General features: G+C 43.1%; 1 protein-coding gene across 1 annotated transcript in view; it reads right to left on the minus strand.

Moving 5' to 3' along the window:
* Nucleotides 1-20,091, minus strand: part of SV2C (synaptic vesicle glycoprotein 2C) — a 119,399-nt gene that overhangs the window by 52,397 nt on the left and 46,911 nt on the right. Inside the window, exon 3 of the mRNA XM_005488307.4 lies at nucleotides 19,744-19,924. Within this exon, the coding sequence (XP_005488364.1) occupies nucleotides 19,744-19,924 (181 nt within the window). The remainder of the gene's footprint in view (nucleotides 1-19,743; nucleotides 19,925-20,091) is intronic.

Below are 20,091 nucleotides of genomic sequence, written 5' to 3' on the forward strand. Positions count from 1 at the left end.
CCAAAATACCTTGCTTCTAATGGAAAAATATGAATAATTTTCCCAAAGTGTAATGGGTATTTCTCTAAGTCTTATCTCCCATGATTTAGGTAACCAAGAAATAACGAAATGTCATTAGGATTTTTTTATACACAATTCAAAACATATTCTACTCATTTGGACTACACAAATAGCTAAGTCCATGCTGGCTTTTTACTCATTTTTTTATGGAAAGCATTTGCATTAATATAATACTCATTTTTTTCTTATGGTAAAATAAACATTATCTGAAGGTCAGTTGTACAAAAAAAAAAAAAAAAAAAAAAAAAGAAGATGCAGCTTGGTTTTACAAGAATTAAAGTAACTCAAAATATGTATCACTTTTGGTACCAGTTTCCGAGTCATCTTTTACTATCTTTACCTGCTCACTACATATGCAATCTGCCTAATGTTCCACATCACAACAAGTGCCTGTGGAATTTATTTTTTCCAATGAAGAAAATACCTTCAGATTACATACAACATATGGCATGGTTTGAATTTGTAAGTGAATTTTAAAGATAAATGCATATTTATGTATCATCTGGCAGCTGCCAAACTGGAAGCAAACAGCAAACCTCAAAACAGTTTTAAATAGATATTAACAAGGGAAACATGAATAAAGAAATGGTATTTCACTACTAAGAAAGTTCAGTGCCACAGCCATACAGTTTATTTTAATATATCTTCATGTACTATTATGAAGTATTGTGTTGAGCTTATATAGGGGACTGCTATTTTCTCTTTTCTTTTCTACAGGTCTTCACAGAGTCATAGAATGCTTTAGGTTGGAAAGAACCCAAAAGATCAGCTGATTCCAACCCCTCCACATGGGCAGGGACACCTGGGACACCTTCACTAGACACAGCTCCATCCAATCGGGCCTTGAACATTGCCATGGATGGCACAACACTCCTCAATAACCTGTTCCAATGCCTCACCATCTTCACAGGAAAGAATTTCTTCTTAGCATCAAACCTAAACCTGCCCTCTTTGAGCTTGAAGCCATTCCACATTGTTCTATCACCACACACGATTGTAAAAAGTCTCTCTCAATTTTTCTTACAGGATCCCTTCAGGTACTGTAGGATCCAATTAGGACATCCTGAAGCCTTGTCTTCTCTGAAATACTGCTGGTCAATATTTAGCTTTACAACGAATCTGTTGCATAGTTGAACCTGCTAGCTATTGAAGGCTCTTCTGGTAATGCAAAGGTTTACAACTCTAGGAATTCCTGTTACATACACAGGTAACAAGGCGTATCCCATTTCTTCTCATGGGTAGAAATACTGAAAGCCTTCACTAGTAAACTGCCCTGTCACAGGCAACAAGGGACAATGTCCTTGGAGTTTCCCCTAGGCTGAGGAAAAATTGAGGGGGCATGGCCAAGAGTAGAACCATAACTCATTTTCCTGTGATGGGGAAACCCTGCTGTCTCCATGCTTTTATGGATTCAATGCTCTCCAGTTTAATAAATATTAAAAGGATTACTGCCATGATGTAAACCCTCCAGGGTGCAGAGATGGCTTTGAATTGCATTCCCACATTATTCCAAATAGAGTACTCATGGTTCTAACTAGAGTTTCTTTTCTAAGGTCAAAAATTTACCAGTAGAACCAGAAACAAGATCTTCCTCTTTCCTGACAAAGATGAAAAGTGCTCATAAGGAGTTGTAGGTGTCTACTTTCAAGGAGACCTAATTTAATAGGTTGCTCATGGAATCCATTGGGTGGATGTTTCAAGTTGAGAAAATCTACCTTGTCTTAATGTCACAAAATAAAGAGAACCTGACCAAAAGTAGCTAAAAAGGCATCTCCCACCTGTCAGCATGAATCAACTATATCATGGATGATGAGAGTAAATGCTGTTTTAGCCATTAAAACTGATCCAGGTGCGTTGACATATATGCCACATCCTAAAGGTTCTCCAAAGCTACAGAAGAAGCCCCGTCCAAACCAATAGGGCAACTTTGCTAGCAAATAGACCCTTTATACATGCGAAAGGAATTCTGGAGCCAGAATATAAAAATGTTTACTTAGGATATGCAAATAAGCAAGAAAAAAATAATCAGCATTGAAAACTCACAGTTCTTCTGTTCCAGCTGATTGGTTTATTTGGCACTTCCAGTGAGTACATCAACAGGCTAAGAAATTCTTTAAAGTCTAGATAGTGTGTTTGTATTGACTAAACAGTGAAAATAACCAGTCTAGACTTTAAAGGAGAAATACAGGATGTACTTTCATCGTGTAGAAAACCGCTGCTATGCAGAGTTGTAGGTCTTTGTTTCATGGCAACGGTGTAGTAAAGTGAGTTATGTGCTTTTCTGCACCTTAAACTGGTGAATGGAAAATTTGCTTCTCAGCTGGTTAAACTCGTCCTTCTGGCCTCATATAAGTGCAGAATATTTTAGGATGCTAGTACCTATGAAGCTCTTCCTATATCATAAAGCTACTACAAGGACTAAAAATTTATTATGAAAATCTTAGAAAGGCTAATCAACTGCAAAACTGGAGGACCAAGGAGGGAGATGGAGAGGAAGCATCCTCCTGCAGAAGACTGTCCTTTTACTCTTAATGCTGGACAATCCCAAAGTGGCAGTAGCCATGTCTCCATTCCCTAAAACTTGCTCCTAAATGCAGAGCAAGTGACAGCAGGAAGGGAGAGAAGAAACAGCTCCAACTGTTCTCACACCAAACAACAATGAGAAATTGTCTCAAAAACTCAATGTACCTTAAGAACTCTTCTAAGGAGCAAAGAAATTTCTTCCCACCTTGCAAAAGTTTTAACTTGTGCTTGGTACTGCAGTCATTTTCTATCATGGAACTAACATGGTGTCTGGTATACTGAACACTGCTAGCAGAAGCATAAACTACCTCTCAAAGACTGGGGCAAGAGAAGATCAGAGTATCTCCAACTTTTTCCATCACTTTCTTGTGAGGATTTTTCAGATCTTTCAGCGACTACTGCTATTTATGAATTACCTTATCAAAAGTTTATATTTAAAGAAGTCCACCAATAAATCATGCAACAACTGCAAAGAAGAACACAATTGTAACAGTTTTAAAAAAGAAAACTTTGCCTAGATCCCATCTTCAATTGTCCTCATACAAACCCTTAATAATTCAGTGCATCCAGGTGAGCCCTTACATATTTTTAGGGAAGGAAAAAAAATTGATTCTCAACATTTTGTAAATTTGAAAGCAACTCTCTCATTGTTGCCCGCCAACATTTTGTGAAATGCATGGTGGCATGTACAGGACTGAATTTTAAGTAAAATTAAAAGCAGAACTGCCTCTAATTTTTCAGTAGAAAGACTTCATCTTTTGTTTTAAGGGAAATGCAAATGTTATTTTCTCCAGGATACAGTGTTAAGTCTGCTTCTGGCAAAGAATTGGTATTATACAGTGGGCTCTTTACTATTACTGTGTTTGTAAATTATTTGGCTTATCGTCACTTGTAGAAAATGATATGTGAAACTACATTCTTCTCTTGATATGTCTCCCTGTGCAGATGAAAAGCCCATGAAAATTGTGGGTTGACTTGAGAAGCATATTCATTCTAAAAATGGGAAGGAGTTTAACTTTCCTAAACACAAATTATTCAAACAAGCTGAAGCTTTAATATCTCATCTCTTATTCATTTCTGTTATCTCTTCAGTTACCCTAACCAAAGCAGTGGATGTAAACATGTTACCCACAGATAACAGAGAGAAGTCCATGCACTACTTCCTTCTGGGTCATGAATAGTATGTATCTTGTTAGTATGTACAAAAACCAAGTACTTTTTTTCCTATCTTCCTTCACAGATAAACTGTGTGGAGTCTGAACATTTTTAGAGGATTAAAAACCCACAGATCTAAGCCTCTGGGATGATGATCATGACTGATATCTGTCTCCTGAATAACACATTCTGTAATGAGGCAAAATCTAATACCAACAGGAGGTAAAACTTCATTGAGCTTGGCCCAAAATCATGAAATAAGTTCTCTCACTCAATAAAAATCAGACTTTTCATGTGAAATAAAAGGACACATGCCTTCAGCCTTGATTTTTTTCTTGATAAATATGTAGGAATAAATGAAAGAACAACACTAATAAAATAGCAGGAACCTTTTTCTACTGCACGTATTGTTTATATGAGGAAGAATACCATAAATGTCAATCAAAAGAATAATAAATAATGATCTTTTTCAGTTATTCTTCATCTTATGTAATAAACCTCATCAGAAGTAGGTAGGCAGAGCAAGAGAGAATGCATATTTCTGTACACTCTCAGTTCAGGTTTCTTCTGTGCAATTATGGGAAAGGTGAAACCAAAAGGAGATTTAAGGGGTGCACCTTAGGAGAGTGGGATTCAGTGAAACAAACAATAAGCTAAGATATATTTGCATTTTCTTTGTTACAAACAAAGATGATAAATGTCTGCTAATCTACCTTCAGAGCTGTGATTTGTCACAACAGATTTTGGCAATTGCACAGTGTGACAGCTGGGATGAAAACACGTCTGTGAGGCATTCAGAAACCTCTGGCTTCAGATAGAAGCTATTGTTTATTTGCAGATTCACTAGCCGAAAGGGCTTGAAATGCAAAAGCATAAAAGGAATAGAGATAATTAGGACAAAAAGCCCTTACAGAATACTAAATATACAAGGTAGGTTGGTGTTCTTCTGAAATACCTTGTCTTCTCTTTCAAACTTGAACAGCATCCAGACTAAAAATAGATAGTGTCTGTCTGAGATGGCATTTGCAAGTTGTCACCTTGTTATTTGCTATTTGTTAAAAAGTGATAGAGCTCAAAACACAGATTCAAAGAATTGGAAACAGCCCATCACTCCTTGTCCTTCCATCCAATTGCGCATAACAGTCTTCTTAACAGTTTTCCACCCCAGTACCACAAGTCTCACTGAAAAATATCACCATTTTTTCCCTTTCAGAACTGCCATTAGACTGGCAAAGTATTTAATGGCGAGCAAACAGATCGACCTTTTCCTTGAGAATTGCTGGATAAAGACCTAGAAAACTGCATCACACTAAAGACTAAGCTTTGTTGATCACTGTACCCATTTTTAAATACAAGTGTTTCTTTGGACTATGAATAAGAAAGTTTTCTTGCAGGTACATAAGTGGCCTGTGTGCTATTAATAGCAAGAGAGTCTGTCCAGGTTTAGAGCAAGTTTGGGGAAGAATCCCCCCAAAGGAGCTCCGGTGGGAAAAGCAGATCCAATCGGCCCCTCCCCCCTCAACTGGTCCGGGAGGAAAGAAAAATACCTCCTTGGAGAAAGGTGGAAAAAACCCCCTGTTTATTAAACAATACGACCAAAACAGTATCAAAACAATGAGACCCCTTGCCACTCTAAAAGAGATGACAAACTGAGAAAACCCCGGGTTCAAGCAGCAGCTCACTCAGTCTCTGATCAGTCTCTCAGTGCTGGAATTGTCGCAGGCCAGGGCCGGCCCGGTGGGCCACAGCTGCAGCTGCGGTGCTCTCCTGGGTGTTCAGTCCAGAGCAGTTCCAAGAGGTCCAAAGAAAAGGGAAAAAAAACAGTCCAGGGAACTTCTTTGCCTCAGCTAGCTAACACTAACTAAAAAGCAAAAGAAGAGCTCTCTGTCCCGCTGTCTGTCCGCAGACAACACAGTCAGGAGCAGGAATGTGGAGGAGTGAGTGCAGTGTCTGAAAACAAACTGCGCGCTTCTTCTCTCTCCCCCTTCACTCTCTGTAACACTCTTAAAGGTACAAAACTTATTATTATTCAACATAAACAGAATGAGACGATTGGGGATAAAAGCATCATATAGTCAACCCAGGACATTCCACCCCTTATCCCCATATCGTCTGCTTACTACTAAAACTAATATAAATTCTAACTCTACAAGTACATACATGATACATCCATTATACAACTATACACAGACAATGGTAATAACATTCAGGAAACAGTGATATTTATACAGGTTTTATCCAACAATCAGGTCTCCCTGAGGTACACATCGTGTTCTTCCATCTTTTTGCATTATCCACCACGTGCAACCTGGTCCCTGAGCAAAGACAACCCCACGAATGGGTTTGTCTGTACTCGAGGCAGAATTGATCCACACAGTCTTCCCTAACAAACCTCTGATATGTACCACTGGGACTTTGTCCCCTTCTATTACATTCAGGGACTCAGACTGGGCAGGACCTGCTCGGTTGGTGGAACCTCGGGTGTTAACTAACCAGGTGGCCTTTGCCAGATGCTGCTCCCAATTCTTGAAAGATCCCCCACCCAAAGCTTTCAACTGGGTTTTTAGTAGTCCATTGTACCTCTCCACTTTTCCTGCAGCTGGTGCATGGTAGGGGATATGGTACACACACTCAATGCCATGTTCCCTAGCCCAGGTGTTGATAAGGCTGTTCTTGAAATGAGTCCCATTGTCTGACTCGATCCTCTCAGGGGTGCCATGTCTCCACAGAACTTGCTTTTCCAGGCCCAGGATGGTGTTCCGGGCTGTAGCATGAGACACAGGGTAGGTTTCCAACCATCCAGTGGTGGCCTCCACCATGGTCAGCACGTAGCGCTTGCCCTGGCGTGTCTGGGGCAGTGTGATGTAGTCAATCTGCCAGGCCTCCCCATACTTGTACTTGGACCACCGCCCACCGTACCAGAGGGGCTTCACTCGCTTGGCCTGCTTGATGGCAGCACACGTCTCACAGTCATGGATAACCTGAGAAATACTGTCCATGGTTAGATCCACCCCTCGGTCTCGTGCCCACTTATAGGTGGCATCTCTGGTGGCCTGAGGCATCATGGGCCCATCGAGCTAGGAATAACTCTCCCTTATATTCCCAATCTAGGTCTATTTTGGACACCCCTATCTTTGCAGCTTGGTCTACCTGCTCATTGTTTTGGTGCTCCTCGGTGGCCCTACTCTTGGGTACATGGGCATCTACATGGCGGACTTTCACAGGTAGCCTCCCTACCCTGGTAGCAATGTCTTTCCACTCATCAGCAGCCCAAATTGGTTTCCCTCTACGTTGCCAGTTAGCCTTTTTCCACCTCTCCAGCCATCCCCACAGAGCATTGGCTACCATCCATGAATCAGTGTAGAGGTAGAGCTTTGGCCACTTCTCTCTCTCAGCAATGTCTAGGGCCAGTTGAACAGCTTTGAGTTCAGCAAATTGGCTTGATCCACCTTCTCCTTCGGTAGCTTGTGCAACCTGTCGTGTGGGGCTCCATACGGCTGCTTTCCACTTCCGGTTCATCCCTACGATGCGACAGGAACCGTCAGTGAAAAGAGCATAGCGTGTTTCCTCTGGGGGCAGTTGGTTATAGGGAGGAGCCTCTTCAGCACATGTCACTGGTTCTTGTTCCTCTTCATCTGTGACACCAAAATTCTCACCTTCGGGCCAATTTGTAATGACCTCCAAAATCCCAGGGCGATTCAGTTTACCTATATGGGCGCGCTGAGTGATGAGAGCAATCCACTTGTTCCATGTAGCACTGGTGGCATGGTGAGTGGAAGGAACCTTGCCTTTGAACATCCACCCCAGCACGGGTAGTCGGGGTGCCAGGAGGAGTTGTGCTTCAGTGCCTATTACCTCCGAAGCAGCCTGGACTCCTTCATAGGCAGCCAGGATTTCTTTCTCTGTTGTAGTATAGTTGGCTTCAGACCCTCTGTAGCTTCGACTCCAAAATCCCAGTGGTCGACCCCGAGTCTCCTCAGGCACCTTCTGCCAAAGGCTCCAGGACAAGCCATGGTTCCCGGCTGCAGAGTAGAGCACATTCTTCACCTCTGGTCCTGTCCTGACTGGGCCAAGGGCTACTGCATGAGCAATCTCCTGCTTGATCTGGACAAAGGCCTGTTGCTGCTCAGGGCCCCACTGGAAATTGTTCTTCTTGCGGGTGACCAGGTAGAGAGGGCTCACGATCTGACTGTACTCAGGAATATGCATCCTCCAAAAACCTATTGCACCCAAGAAAGCTTGTGTCTCTTTCTTATTGGTGGGTGGAGACATTGCTGTGATCTTGTTGATGACATCTGTAGGAATCTGACGCCGTCCATCTTGCCACTTCACTCCCAGGAATTGAATCTCACGAGCTGGTCCCTTTACTTTGCTCTTTTTAATGGCGAAACCAGCTCCCAGGAGGATCTGGATGATTTCCTTCCCTTTCTCAAACACTTCCGCAGCTGTGTTCCCCCACACAATGATGTTATCAATATACTGCAGATGTTCTGGAGCCTCACCCTTTTCCAGTGCAGTCTGGATCAGTCCATGGCAGATGGTGGGGCTGTGCTTCCACCCCTGGGGCAATCGGTTCCAGGTGTACTGCACTCCCCTCCATGTGAAGGCAAACTGAGGCCTGCATTCTGCTGCCAGAGGAATGGAGAAAAATGCATTGGCTATGTCTATAGTGGCGTACCACCTTGCTGCTTTGGACTCAAGCTCATACTGGAGCTCTAATATGTCTGGCACGGCAGCACTCAGTGGTGGAGTCACTTCATTCAATGCACGATAATCCACAGTCAATCTCCATTCTCCTTCAGATTTTCGCACAGGCCAAATGGGGCTGTTGAAGGGTGAGTGGGTCTTGCTGACCACCCCTTGGCTCTCCAGCTCTCTGATCATCTTATGGATGGGGATCACAGCATCCCGAGTGGTTCTATACTGCCGTCGATGCACTATGGAAGTGGCAATTGGCACTCGTTGCTCTTCTCCCGTCAGGCATCCTACTGCAGATGGATTCTCAGACAACCCAGGCAAGGTGTTCAATTGCTGGATGCCCTCTGTCTCTACAGCAGCTATTCCAAATGCCCATCTGAGTCCTTTTGGGTCTTTGAAGTACCCACTTCGAAGGTAGTCTATGCCCAAAATACATGGGGCCTCTGGGCCAGTCACAATAGGATGCTTCTTCCACTCATTTCCCGTTAGGCTCACATCAGCTTCCACCAAAGTGAAATCCTGGGATCCCCCTGTCACACCAGCAATAGAAACAGACTCTGTCCCCACGTGTCTTGATGGGATTAACGTGCACTGCGCACCAGTATCGACCAAAGCTTTATACTCTTGTGGTTCCGATGTGCCAGGCCAACGAATCCACACAGACCAGAAGACACGATTTTCCCTGGCCTCTACCTGGCTAGAGGCAGGGCCCCTCTAAGCCTGGTTATCATTCTTTCCCTGGGTGTATGTTTTGGATGTTCCTTCGAGGGGATCAGACATGTCATCATCATCATACCTGGCCGTTCGGCTACGGGCAACTGGAGCTGCTTTCCTCCTGGTGGCTTCCTTCAGTTCCCGCACCCGTCGTGCCAGAACAGCGGTAGGTTTCCTATCCCACTTTCTCATGTTTTCCCCACAATCACGCAGGTAAAACCACAGCTCAGCTCGTGGGGTGTATCTTCTCTCACCATCTGGGAAACGTCTGCCTTGGATGCCGGAACCTCGGATCTGTACTGCTGAAATTTGGAGAAGGTCTTCTTTAATCTCCTCTCTAAGCTTCTTATGGTTCTCCTCTATCTTATCCTCTAAGTTCTGCAGACGTGATTCTACCGCTGCAATTCTGGCATGTGTTGGGCCATGTACAGCATCTGCATATGCTCGGAGCTTCCTTGCCATGTCAAGCACAGTCTCACCCCTCTCATCCCTCTTCATGATGGCTAAGGCAGAGGCATATTCTTGTGGCCCGAGTCGTACGAGTTTTCGCCACATCACAGACGTGCATGGTACTAAGTCTGGGTTCCTAGTTGTTACATCATCTGAGAAGATAATCTCAACCACGGCCATTTCTCTCAGGCGTTGGATCCCTTGCTCTATTGTCTTCCACTGAGTCTGCTGCATATAGAGATCATCTGCACACAGGTATCTTTCTGCTACACTTCTTAGGACCCGTTCCCAGAGGCTCTGAGAGTTAGCCCCCCTCATCATTCCTTGGTCTATGACAGTATCCTGTGACAGGGATCCCAAATGCCTGGCTTCAGTGCCATCCAAAACGGTAGCCTCGCCTGCAGCATCCCAGAGACGGACCAGCCAACTAATTATGGATTCATCAGACCTTCGAGTGTAATCCTTCCGTAGGCCACGAAGGTCCTTCAGGGAGAAGGACTCAGTATTGGCATCTGATCTTGCATCTGCTGCTTTGACTCCTGACTTTACGTCAGGGGGCACTGAGGTTCCTTCTCCTTCATCATCATCATCATCATCATCCACTGGTCGATTGGTCTTGGCTGTGCATTTCCCACTTCTAGTGCTGGTAGCAACAGCCATGGGTTTGGCTGCTGGCTTCGAGCCTGGAGTGTTAGCTGCAGCCTGAGTCACCGGGACAGTTGCTGATTTATCTCCCTGCCCCCCTGCCTCTGTCTGCTGCCCTAGAGTATCTAGCAGTGTGCGATAAGCATATGCCAGGGCCCAGCTCACTGCAATGACCTTCCTCTCCTTAGGCTCATCCTGGTACTTCTCTTTCAGATATTTCCCCACCTCAGCTGGGTTCTGAATTTGTTCATGGGGAAAATCCCACACTATAGGGTCAGAGAATTCCTTCAGGATTTGGCCCATATCCTCCCATTTCCCACACCACTTAGGATTTTCCACACCAGGGTTTACTCCTGAGTCAGGGGTCTCATCAGCCCGTCTAGAAATCTCAGCCCTCAATCTAGAGAAGCTGCAGACCATATAGAGGAGACTTACCAAATTAAATACCAGAAAGATGGTCTCTTTAACATTCAGGGGAAACGGAACATTCTCAAAAAGTGACATAACCGATCCAAAGGAGAAGAGGGAAAGGGAAGGCTGGAAAGTCTCATTCTTAGCTCCTCCTCTAACAGACTGAGTGTAGTTACTAATAAATTCCCAAAACATACCACTGGAATTGGGATGCAGGGTAGGATGAAGAAACCATAAACCATACATGCTGTAAACAGAGGTCAGTATCTTTTTGAACGCTTTATAAATCATTATCACCAGGGCCAGCACAACAGCTATTCCAATCCGTACCCCTCTACCGTAAAAATTACTTGTTAAGGACAATAATCCTAATGACCAGAAAGGTATTGAAACCTCAAAAAGGTCTAGAGCCCAGAGCCATACAGAGGCTTTCACAACCAGAGACATCAGGGGTCCAAGCATCATGTCTACTAACTGCTTTAGCAACAACAGACACACAATTAATAGGGCTTTTTTCCACATTTTCCAGCCGCGCGTTGGGCGCCAATTCATGTATTTGTCCAGGTTTAGAGCAAGTTTGGGGAAGAATCCCCCCAAAGGAGCTCCGGTGGGAAAAGCAGATCCAATCGGCCCCTCCCCCCTCAACTGGTCCGGGAGGAAAGAAAAATACCTCCTTGGAGAAAGGTGGAAAAAACCCCCTGTTTATTAAACAATACGACCAAAACAGTATCAAAACAATGAGACCCCTTGCCACTCTAAAAGAGATGACAAACTGAGAAAACCCCGGGTTCAAGCAGCAGCTCACTCAGTCTCTGATCAGTCTCTCAGTGCTGGAATTGTCGCAGGCCAGGGCCGGCCCGGTGGGCCACAGCTGCAGCTGCGGTGCTCTCCTGGGTGTTCAGTCCAGAGCAGTTCCAAGAGGTCCAAAGAAAAGGGAAAAAAAACAGTCCAGGGAACTTCTTTGCCTCAGCTAGCTAACACTAACTAAAAAGCAAAAGAAGAGCTCTCTGTCCCGCTGTCTGTCCGCAGACAACACAGTCAGGAGCAGGAATGTGGAGGAGTGAGTGCAGTGTCTGAAAACAAACTGCGCGCTTCTTCTCTCTCCCCCTTCACTCTCTGTAACACTCTTAAAGGTACAAAACTTATTATTATTCAACATAAACAGAATGAGACGATTGGGGATAAAAGCATCATATAGTCAACCCAGGACAGAGTCCTTGTAAAAATGATTCACATGATAATTTACTGAACTCTACAACAGTCAGTTCTGATGAAAAACGAATTGACAAATAAATAATTCATTCCCCCTATTTACCCAACACTATTTTAAAAATCAAGTTTAATTTACATTCAAGCATATAAAAGCAAAAAATGTGTCAGATGTGTCAATAAATTGCTTTCACATGCTAATTAATTCTTTTGTAGATTTGCTTTTTCTTCTTTACTCTTCAAGTTTTTACTTGAAAGACAAATACCATGGTCAGTGTCTGCTATAGACCACCAAAACAGGAAGAAAAGGCAGGTGAAATATTCTAGAAGCAACTGGGAGAACTCACAATCACTGGCACAATCCCTCCACTGTTCTTGTGGGGGATTTCAACCTACCAGATGCCAGCTGGAAAAGCAACGGAGTGGAGAGGAACCAACCAGTCCAGGAGGTTCCTGGAAGATAATGCGTTGACACAGCTGGTCAGGATGTCAACAAGGTAGGGCACCCTACTGGAACTGTTGTTTGTGAGCAGAGGAGGACTGGTGGGTGATGGGTTATGATGGCTGGAGGCTCTCTGGGCCACTGTGATGACAAAATGACAGAGCCTTTCATTGTCAGAGAAGTAAGGAAGGTTGGCAAGGAGAACATGTACCTTGAACTTGTGGAGAGCAGACTTGGGCCTGTTTAGAAAATCCCTTGGGAGGCAGTTGTGGTTGCCAAATGAGCCCAGGAACACTGAACATTCTTCAGGAATGAAATCCTAAAGTGCAGGACCAGGCTGTCACCATATGCTGAAAGTTCAACTAGCAGGGAAGAAGACCAGCCTGACTGAAGAGAGAGCTGAACTCCAGAAAAAAACAAGAGAGTTTATGATCTAAGAAAGAGTAGGCAGGCTGCTCAGGAAGAGTACAGGGATGTCATGAGATCATGCAGGGAGAAAATCAGAAGAGCCAAAGCCCAACTAATTCCTAACCTATCTACTGCTGCTAAGACAAAACAAGGTTCCAATAAATATATTAACAACAAAGGCGGGCTAAGGACAGTACCCAGCCTTTTTCACGTGAAGGGGGAAACACAGTGACAAAGCATGAAGAAAAGACTGGGGTCTTCTTTGTTTCAATTTTTAATAGTCAGACCAGCTGTTCCCAGGGTACCCAGCCTCCTGATCTGTGAGACAGAGAGCAGAAGCAGAATGAAGCCCACATAATCCAAAGGAAAATGTTCAGAGATCCACTACATCACTTAGGCATGCTCAAACCTTTGGGCCTGGATAGGATCCACGCAGGGGCCCTAGGGGTGCTGGTGGAAGTGCTCACTGAGCCACTTTCCATCATTTACCAGCAGTCCTGACTAATTGGGGAGGTGTCAGTTGACTGGAGGTTGGGATATACGAGCCACATCTACAAGGAGGGTCAGAAGGAGGACCTAGGAAACTACAAGCCTGACTGCAGTGTTCAGGAAGGTCATGGAGCAGATGACCCTGCACCATCACATGGCACATGCAGGAGAACCAGGGGATCAGGCCCAGCCATCATGGGTATGGTTTGTGAAAGGCATACTACTTGATCTCCGTCTATTTTAGGATTGCCGACTTTGGATGGGCAATTCTATAACAGGAGATCAAGTAGGACCTGCTTTTCACAAGCCATACACTGTGGAGGAGGGAAAGAATGTGGATGTTGCCCAACCGGACTTTAGTAAAGCCTTTGACACCATTTTCCAAAGCACTGCCCTGGAGAAACTGGCAGCCTGTGACTTGGACAGTTGCCCTGTTCCCTGGGTAAAGGACTGTCAGGCTGGCTGGGCCCAGAAAGCAGCAGTGAGTGGAGTTACACCCACCTGGTGGCTGTCACCAGTGCTGCTCCCCAGGGCTCTGTGCTGGTGCCAGTCCTGTTTAATGCCCTCCTTGATGACCTGGACAAGGAATTGAGTGCACCCTCAGTCAGTTCACAGGTAACACCAAGTTGGGTGGGAGCACTGATCTGCAGGAGGGCAGGGAGGCTCTGCAGAGGGATCTGGGCAGGCTGGATCATGGCTGAGACCAATGGTGTGAGGCTCAACAAGGCCCAGTGCTGGGTCCTGCCCTTGGGTCACACTAACCCCAGGCAGTGCCACAGGCTGGGGCAGAGTGGCTGGAAAGGAGCTGGGGGTGCTGGTGACAGCAGCTGAACATGAGCCAGGCTGTGCCCAGGGGGCCAAGAAGGCCAATGGCATCCTGGCCTGGATCAGCAATGCTGTGGCAGCAGGAGCAGGGCAGGGATTGTCCCCTTGTACTGGGCACTGGTGAGGCCAACATCTCCAATCCTCTGTTTAATGACCTACCACAGGAAGGTCATTTTGATGCTGGAACATGTTCAGAGAGGACAACAAGAATGGCAAAAAATTTGGAGCAAAGTCCTAAGAGGAGTGGCTGAGGGAACTGGGGCACTTTCAGCTAGAGAAAGTCAGAAAAAACCCTTTATCACTCCTACATCTACCTGAAAAGAGGTGTAGAAAGGCTGGTCTCCCCTTTTCCAAGAGACAAAAAATAGAGTGAGAGAAAATACCTCAGCTGTACCATAGGAATGGCAGAGTAGGAAAAACTTCTCCATGGAAAAAATTCTTCATGGAAAGGTTTGCAAAACATTCTAACAGGCTGCTCAGGCAACTGTGGAATGTCCATCTCTGGAGGATTTTAAAGTATCTATGGATGAGATGCTTAGGAATAAGGCTTAGTGATGGACTTGGCAGTATTAGTTTGATGGTTGACCTCAGTGATTTTAAAGATCCTTTCCAACCTAAATATATGATTCTATAATTTTTCTTTTGATTTTTTTCTGTTGTGTAATCTCTCTTTATTTAGCCTTGTCTGGTCTTTTCCTCCCTTTTCTCCCTTTTATATAATCTTCCTTTCCTCATAAGAATGGTGTATTCTCTTACAGAAGGGAAGAGAAGGTTTAGAGAAGACTCCTTTCTCTCTGAGAACCTCTCGTCAACCTTTACCCACATCTGAAGCTGCAAGGACTGAAGCAAAGCAATTTGTGAAGCTCAGACCTTGCCAAATGCTCACTTGGCTTTGCTGAAAAGTGTATATCCCTTTTGGCATAGCCTATCAGCTTTGAAGCCAGTCACCTGCAGAGCTGTTCATTAGCTCACAGTGTAAAAACACTGAGAGCCCTGCGTATGACACAGTTGGATGCTGAAGAGGAATCAGAGGCAGAAGATTACAACATTTTGAGAGTTAAAGGATACAAGGTTCTTCAAGACAAAGCAGTGGAACAAGTGGATATGAGGAAGTAAAATACAACATGATACTAAATAGTGGTGATATAGAATTATAAAAGCTGGAGGTTGGTCTAGTTCCTCCTAGAGGAGTACTAGTTCCTGAAGGAACTGTGAGGGTAGGTCAACAATCTTGTCCTGGTTCCACATAGTCTTCATCTCTGTTGGAACATTTTTGCAGTTGTTATGCATATAGACTGCTTGTACACCCTTCATGTCATAGTCTCTAAGGGGTGGATATGCAACCTGAAGTGTTTTTTGCCACTCAATGTAGTATACAAAACTGCTGGTAAAAGTCAGAGTGTGTAGACTTACTCAGAGAACCCCTCAGAACTGCAAGTTACAAGAAACTACATTCATAGTTTTGGATTTTTGCTAATTTTTGATTCCCCATGAAAATGTGAAGAATTTGAGAAAATACCTGAATTACAAGTTTTGTTCTACCATAGTGACACCAGCACTCTGTGATAGATTCCAATAATATAGAAGGAGTACTGCAGAAAGGTTTAGAGATTGTCTAAAGGATGAAGAAAGTCTGAAGGTAAGTCTCAGAAGTAATGAAGTATAGTCCAAAGCAGTCTGGAAAAGGAATATTATGTTAATATATATTGAGAAAGACTTTTTTTCACAAGGGATAGCAGGCAGGAGAAAAGCTTCTTAATAGCTTTTAGTTACATCAGTTAACAATATCTAACCTGTATTTCCTAATATTTCTGTGGGTCTGGAGAAGAAATTTGGCCAAATTGGCAATTCTGGCAAATTGAAGAAATTTTGCATTCTGGAAATACTGTGTGCTTTTAAAAGAGGCCACATTTATTTAGCATCTTTTATTTTGCTCAGAAGAAAGAATAACTTTCCACCAGGAGCAAACATATCAAGTTGTCTGAAAATTTTTAAATTGTAGTTCACCTCAGAATATTTATTTCAGCTGGTTTTCAATATATGAAAACTTTGACTTCTTTTAGAAGTAATATTTGGGCTGGATAAGCATGATTTTTTCTCCCAAACTGTATAATCTCTGCATATCTTGAAGCAACCAAAATGAAATTTAGTGGGATAAGACAAACGTGTAGTGCAGTTTTAATCACTTTATTATAAATTTAGTTGTTGTACTTTAAAAAAATTGCATCTAAATTTGTAAGTATCAAAAATATTAAACTAATAGCTTAGATTAGTGTTTTCTAGAAATTGGACAAAATTATGTAGCTGAGAATAATATTTCACAGTGGTAATGTTGAACAGAACTCCAGCTTCATTCAAGTTAGCAGCTACATTGTGAGTCATGCTCTGCATCAGAGAAACACTCTTTTGACATTTTCAAATAGATACAACAAGGTGCTTTTTGATGATAAATATTTGTACCTTCCCACAATGGCTGATGATGAATACCACACACAGTTTCTCTTCTATGTCTTTTCACTTTGTAGGAAACCATGTCTAAAGCCCTCCTAGAGACCTTCATCAGGCTTCTGGATTCAATTTCAGTGATCTTTAATTAAAAGAAATTATCCCGATAACTCTCTGCCCCTTCAGAAAACTCCCACTTCTCTCCAGTCTGAGTAACAATACTATTTTGCCTTTAAAACATATAATTCAGTTCTTTCCTTAAAATCATTCAAGTTCCATAGCTGGGCTATTTGAATCACACAAAATTACTGGAACAAAAACAGAAGTACAGTGGAATGTAATTGAGAAGCCTAGGGAAAACGTGTGCCTTTTCCCAAAGGAAACCAGAGATCTGGTTACCTGCATATGGACAAGGCTGGGGCACTTAACTTTTTTCCCCTTGGTCTTCATCACGAAGAGCTCCACTCACATCAGCTGCAGGAGGCAAGGCAGGGGAACTTGAAGAATGACAACATTCCACTGCAGGAGAAGATCAGGTTCGAGAACATCTAAGTAGCCTGAAGATGCACAGGCTGATGGGACCTGATAATACACATTGGTGGGTCTTGATGAAATTGGAAGACAAAGTTTCTAAGCCACTATCCTCCATATCTGAGAAACTGTGGCAATTTCGTGAGGTGCCCATTGACTGGAAGAGGGGAAACACCTATCAAGATGGGATTTTCCTCATCTTGAGGGTCTAGCAAACAGATTTCTAGAAACCTCACGGCTTTCACACACCTACCCTGATATAATCTGAAAGGGATTATTCCGGGAAAAAAGTCCAATCTTTGAAGAAAACAGCAAATATGAGCCAGCCATGAATCTCTCTCTGCAGTAATTGCTATGAGGAACAACTCTACAGTTCCTGCTGTCTTTTGTTGTAGTTGTTGTTTGATTGGTTTGGGGTTTGTTTTGTTTTGGAGACTCCATTTAAAATACAGTACATGGCGACAAATTATCTATGATCTGTTCATGTAGCTCTCAAAGATGCAGTAGGAGGACTTTGAACAGAATGGGGAAAGTGTAGGATAAAGATTTGAAAGGCCTGCTCCTTCCAGGACCTTTAATCATATGCTGGGTACGCAAGAGAATGTGGTTCCCAATCAAGGACAAACGTGTATCACAAGGAAAACTACAGACTCTGACTCTTACTGTAAAAGCTCCTAGACAGGTGAGGAGGAAATGGTGTAGGCAAGTTTCTCATGAAGTATAATTAATACATATTTTGCAGTATATCCCAAAAGGGACAATTTCAATTAAAGCCATTTTGGGTCTGCAACAAAACAAACCTTTGTAGCATAAGGGTTCAGACCTGCCCCAGGAAATTGACCAGGCCAAGCAGTAATACAACAAGCTTCTCAACTTTGCAGGATCACAGAAGAGTGAAAGTGTCATGCTACATGATCTGTAGTGCTTGTGCATGGAATGAAAAAACATAGCATCTAGAACTGATGGGAATTTATGATAAGGGATTTTTAAAATTTTGTTTTTCTATGGGATTTGGGGTTTTCAGGAACTAGAATATTGCCATTTTTCCTTCTTGTCTTATAAAGCCATATCTGACAATCTGGTGACAAACTAAGAGAGTCTTCTAGCTAGACAACTCCTCACATTTTTCTATCTCCTCTTGTCCTTCCATTCCTCTTCCTAAATCAGATTAAAACTAATGAGTGCCACAGTAATTTCTTTTTGGTATTCATGCTTGTGGGATCTCAGGATCTGAGTCCTGAGATGCCGGGCCACCGAGACCACCCTTGGGGGGCCCGGGAGTCCTGGAATGTTGCCAGAAGTGTCTGGTGGCAGGACTTTGACCCTACACGGGAGACGACACCTGTATGAAGATAAGAGGACTTCACCGGGGTGAATGGCGAAAAGATTAGCTAATTAGAGGGTGAGACACAGGGTTTAGGATTTATGTACAGGGGGGTTTAGAGGAGTAAGATGGAGGAATTGGGGTGTGTCCTGTCCTTCTTCTTCTTCTTCTTCTCCTCCATCTTCTTTGGCCATGGCGGCACTTTTGGATTGGTTATTACTGAAAGTGCACCCAGCAATAAGAATAAATGGTATTGGGGAAAAATGATAAATATTGTACACGTAACAATGGGTATAAAGATACGTGGCTGTCCGGAGGACGGCACAGTGTGCTCATGGCTGACTGCTGAGCAGATCTCTGTTCGGCTGAAAGAACATCTTTTAGATAAACAATTAATAAACATAAAAACCGAAAGAAGAACTGAAGCCTCTTCTCGTCCTTCGATACGCGGGCTGCCCCAAGGCCACCTCGGGCCTTTCCAGGCCCCTCAAACAGCCGAGATAACCCGACACATGCTGAGCCCTAGCCTACTTCAGACCAGTTCAAAGGATTTCTCAAAGCACAAATATCATATAACTGCATTGCTGAACCATAGCTCCATAACATAAAGGCAACAAACCATTAAAGAAATGGAGTTCAGGTGTGTGGCTTTACAGCACAGCTGTTGTGCTCTCATCTGATCTTGTCTATTCAGCATACCAAAGACCAAGAGTGGTCTGAACTGGAACTTTAATTAGGAGTCTTAATCTGAAACAAAAAATGACCAGAAGTGCTAAACCAAGCAGTCGGCAGAACAAAGCTCTTGTTTATCCAAGTGCGCAGTAAAGGTAGAGGTTTTCTCATAGTAGTTTACTTATCTAACTCCTTCTCTGCTCATACAAGTTTAAATTTATAAATTTAATCACTGAGAAGTTATTTAAATGAAAAGTAAAGAAAACACAGGTTCGTAAACTCCAATATTGCAGAGAGAACATTTGACACAGTTTAGGATGCCATTGTAAATTTATCACAATGCCATGTGCACAATATTGTGCACATAAACACATTAGAAACTTTAAAAATATTACCAAAATCTTAGTGTACACCTGTATTGAGAGTGTTACTTTGCTGACTGAACAAGATACTGTACATAAAGAAGCTGAGGCTTAAAAGATTTAAGCAAGTTGATCAACTTCACAAAACAAATCCTTTGCAATATAAGAACAAATTCATTCTCACAGTTTTCAGTCTGTGTCTTTCCCCCAAAATTATTCTTCCCCTTCAGGTTGCTATTTAGGAGTGTAGTAGCTACCTTGCTTAGTTTCCTCATCACTGACACAGACTGTATTTCTACCCTAAATAATGCACTCATGCAAACAGAAAAGTTTTATTAACACACAGAATTGTGAAAATTAACAAAACCAGAGGAGCTTACCCAAATCCAGAAAACAAGCGACAGAAGAGGAAGAAGCCATAGCCCTGGACAAAGGATGAAAGGAAGGCAAAGAATCCATTGACAGACATACATATCAGGAGTGATTGTCTCCTTCCCACCTTGTCGGCCAAGCCTCCCCAGAAGAATGCCCCCACCATCATCCCAAGGTACACGATGCTCCCTGTAATACACAAAAATACAAAAGAGGTATTTTGTCAGCTACATAATTGACCACACCAAAATCAGTTAACCCTTTGTATTTACAAAAAGATTAGTATACTGATGCTTTTATCCTTTCTCACTGAATAGAAATTACATGCACAGTTTTGTAAATGTATCTAGAGAGAA

The sequence above is a fragment of the Zonotrichia albicollis genome, chromosome Z (assembly GCF_047830755.1).
Source record: "Zonotrichia albicollis isolate bZonAlb1 chromosome Z, bZonAlb1.hap1, whole genome shotgun sequence".
Taxonomy (NCBI): domain Eukaryota; kingdom Metazoa; phylum Chordata; class Aves; order Passeriformes; family Passerellidae; genus Zonotrichia; species Zonotrichia albicollis.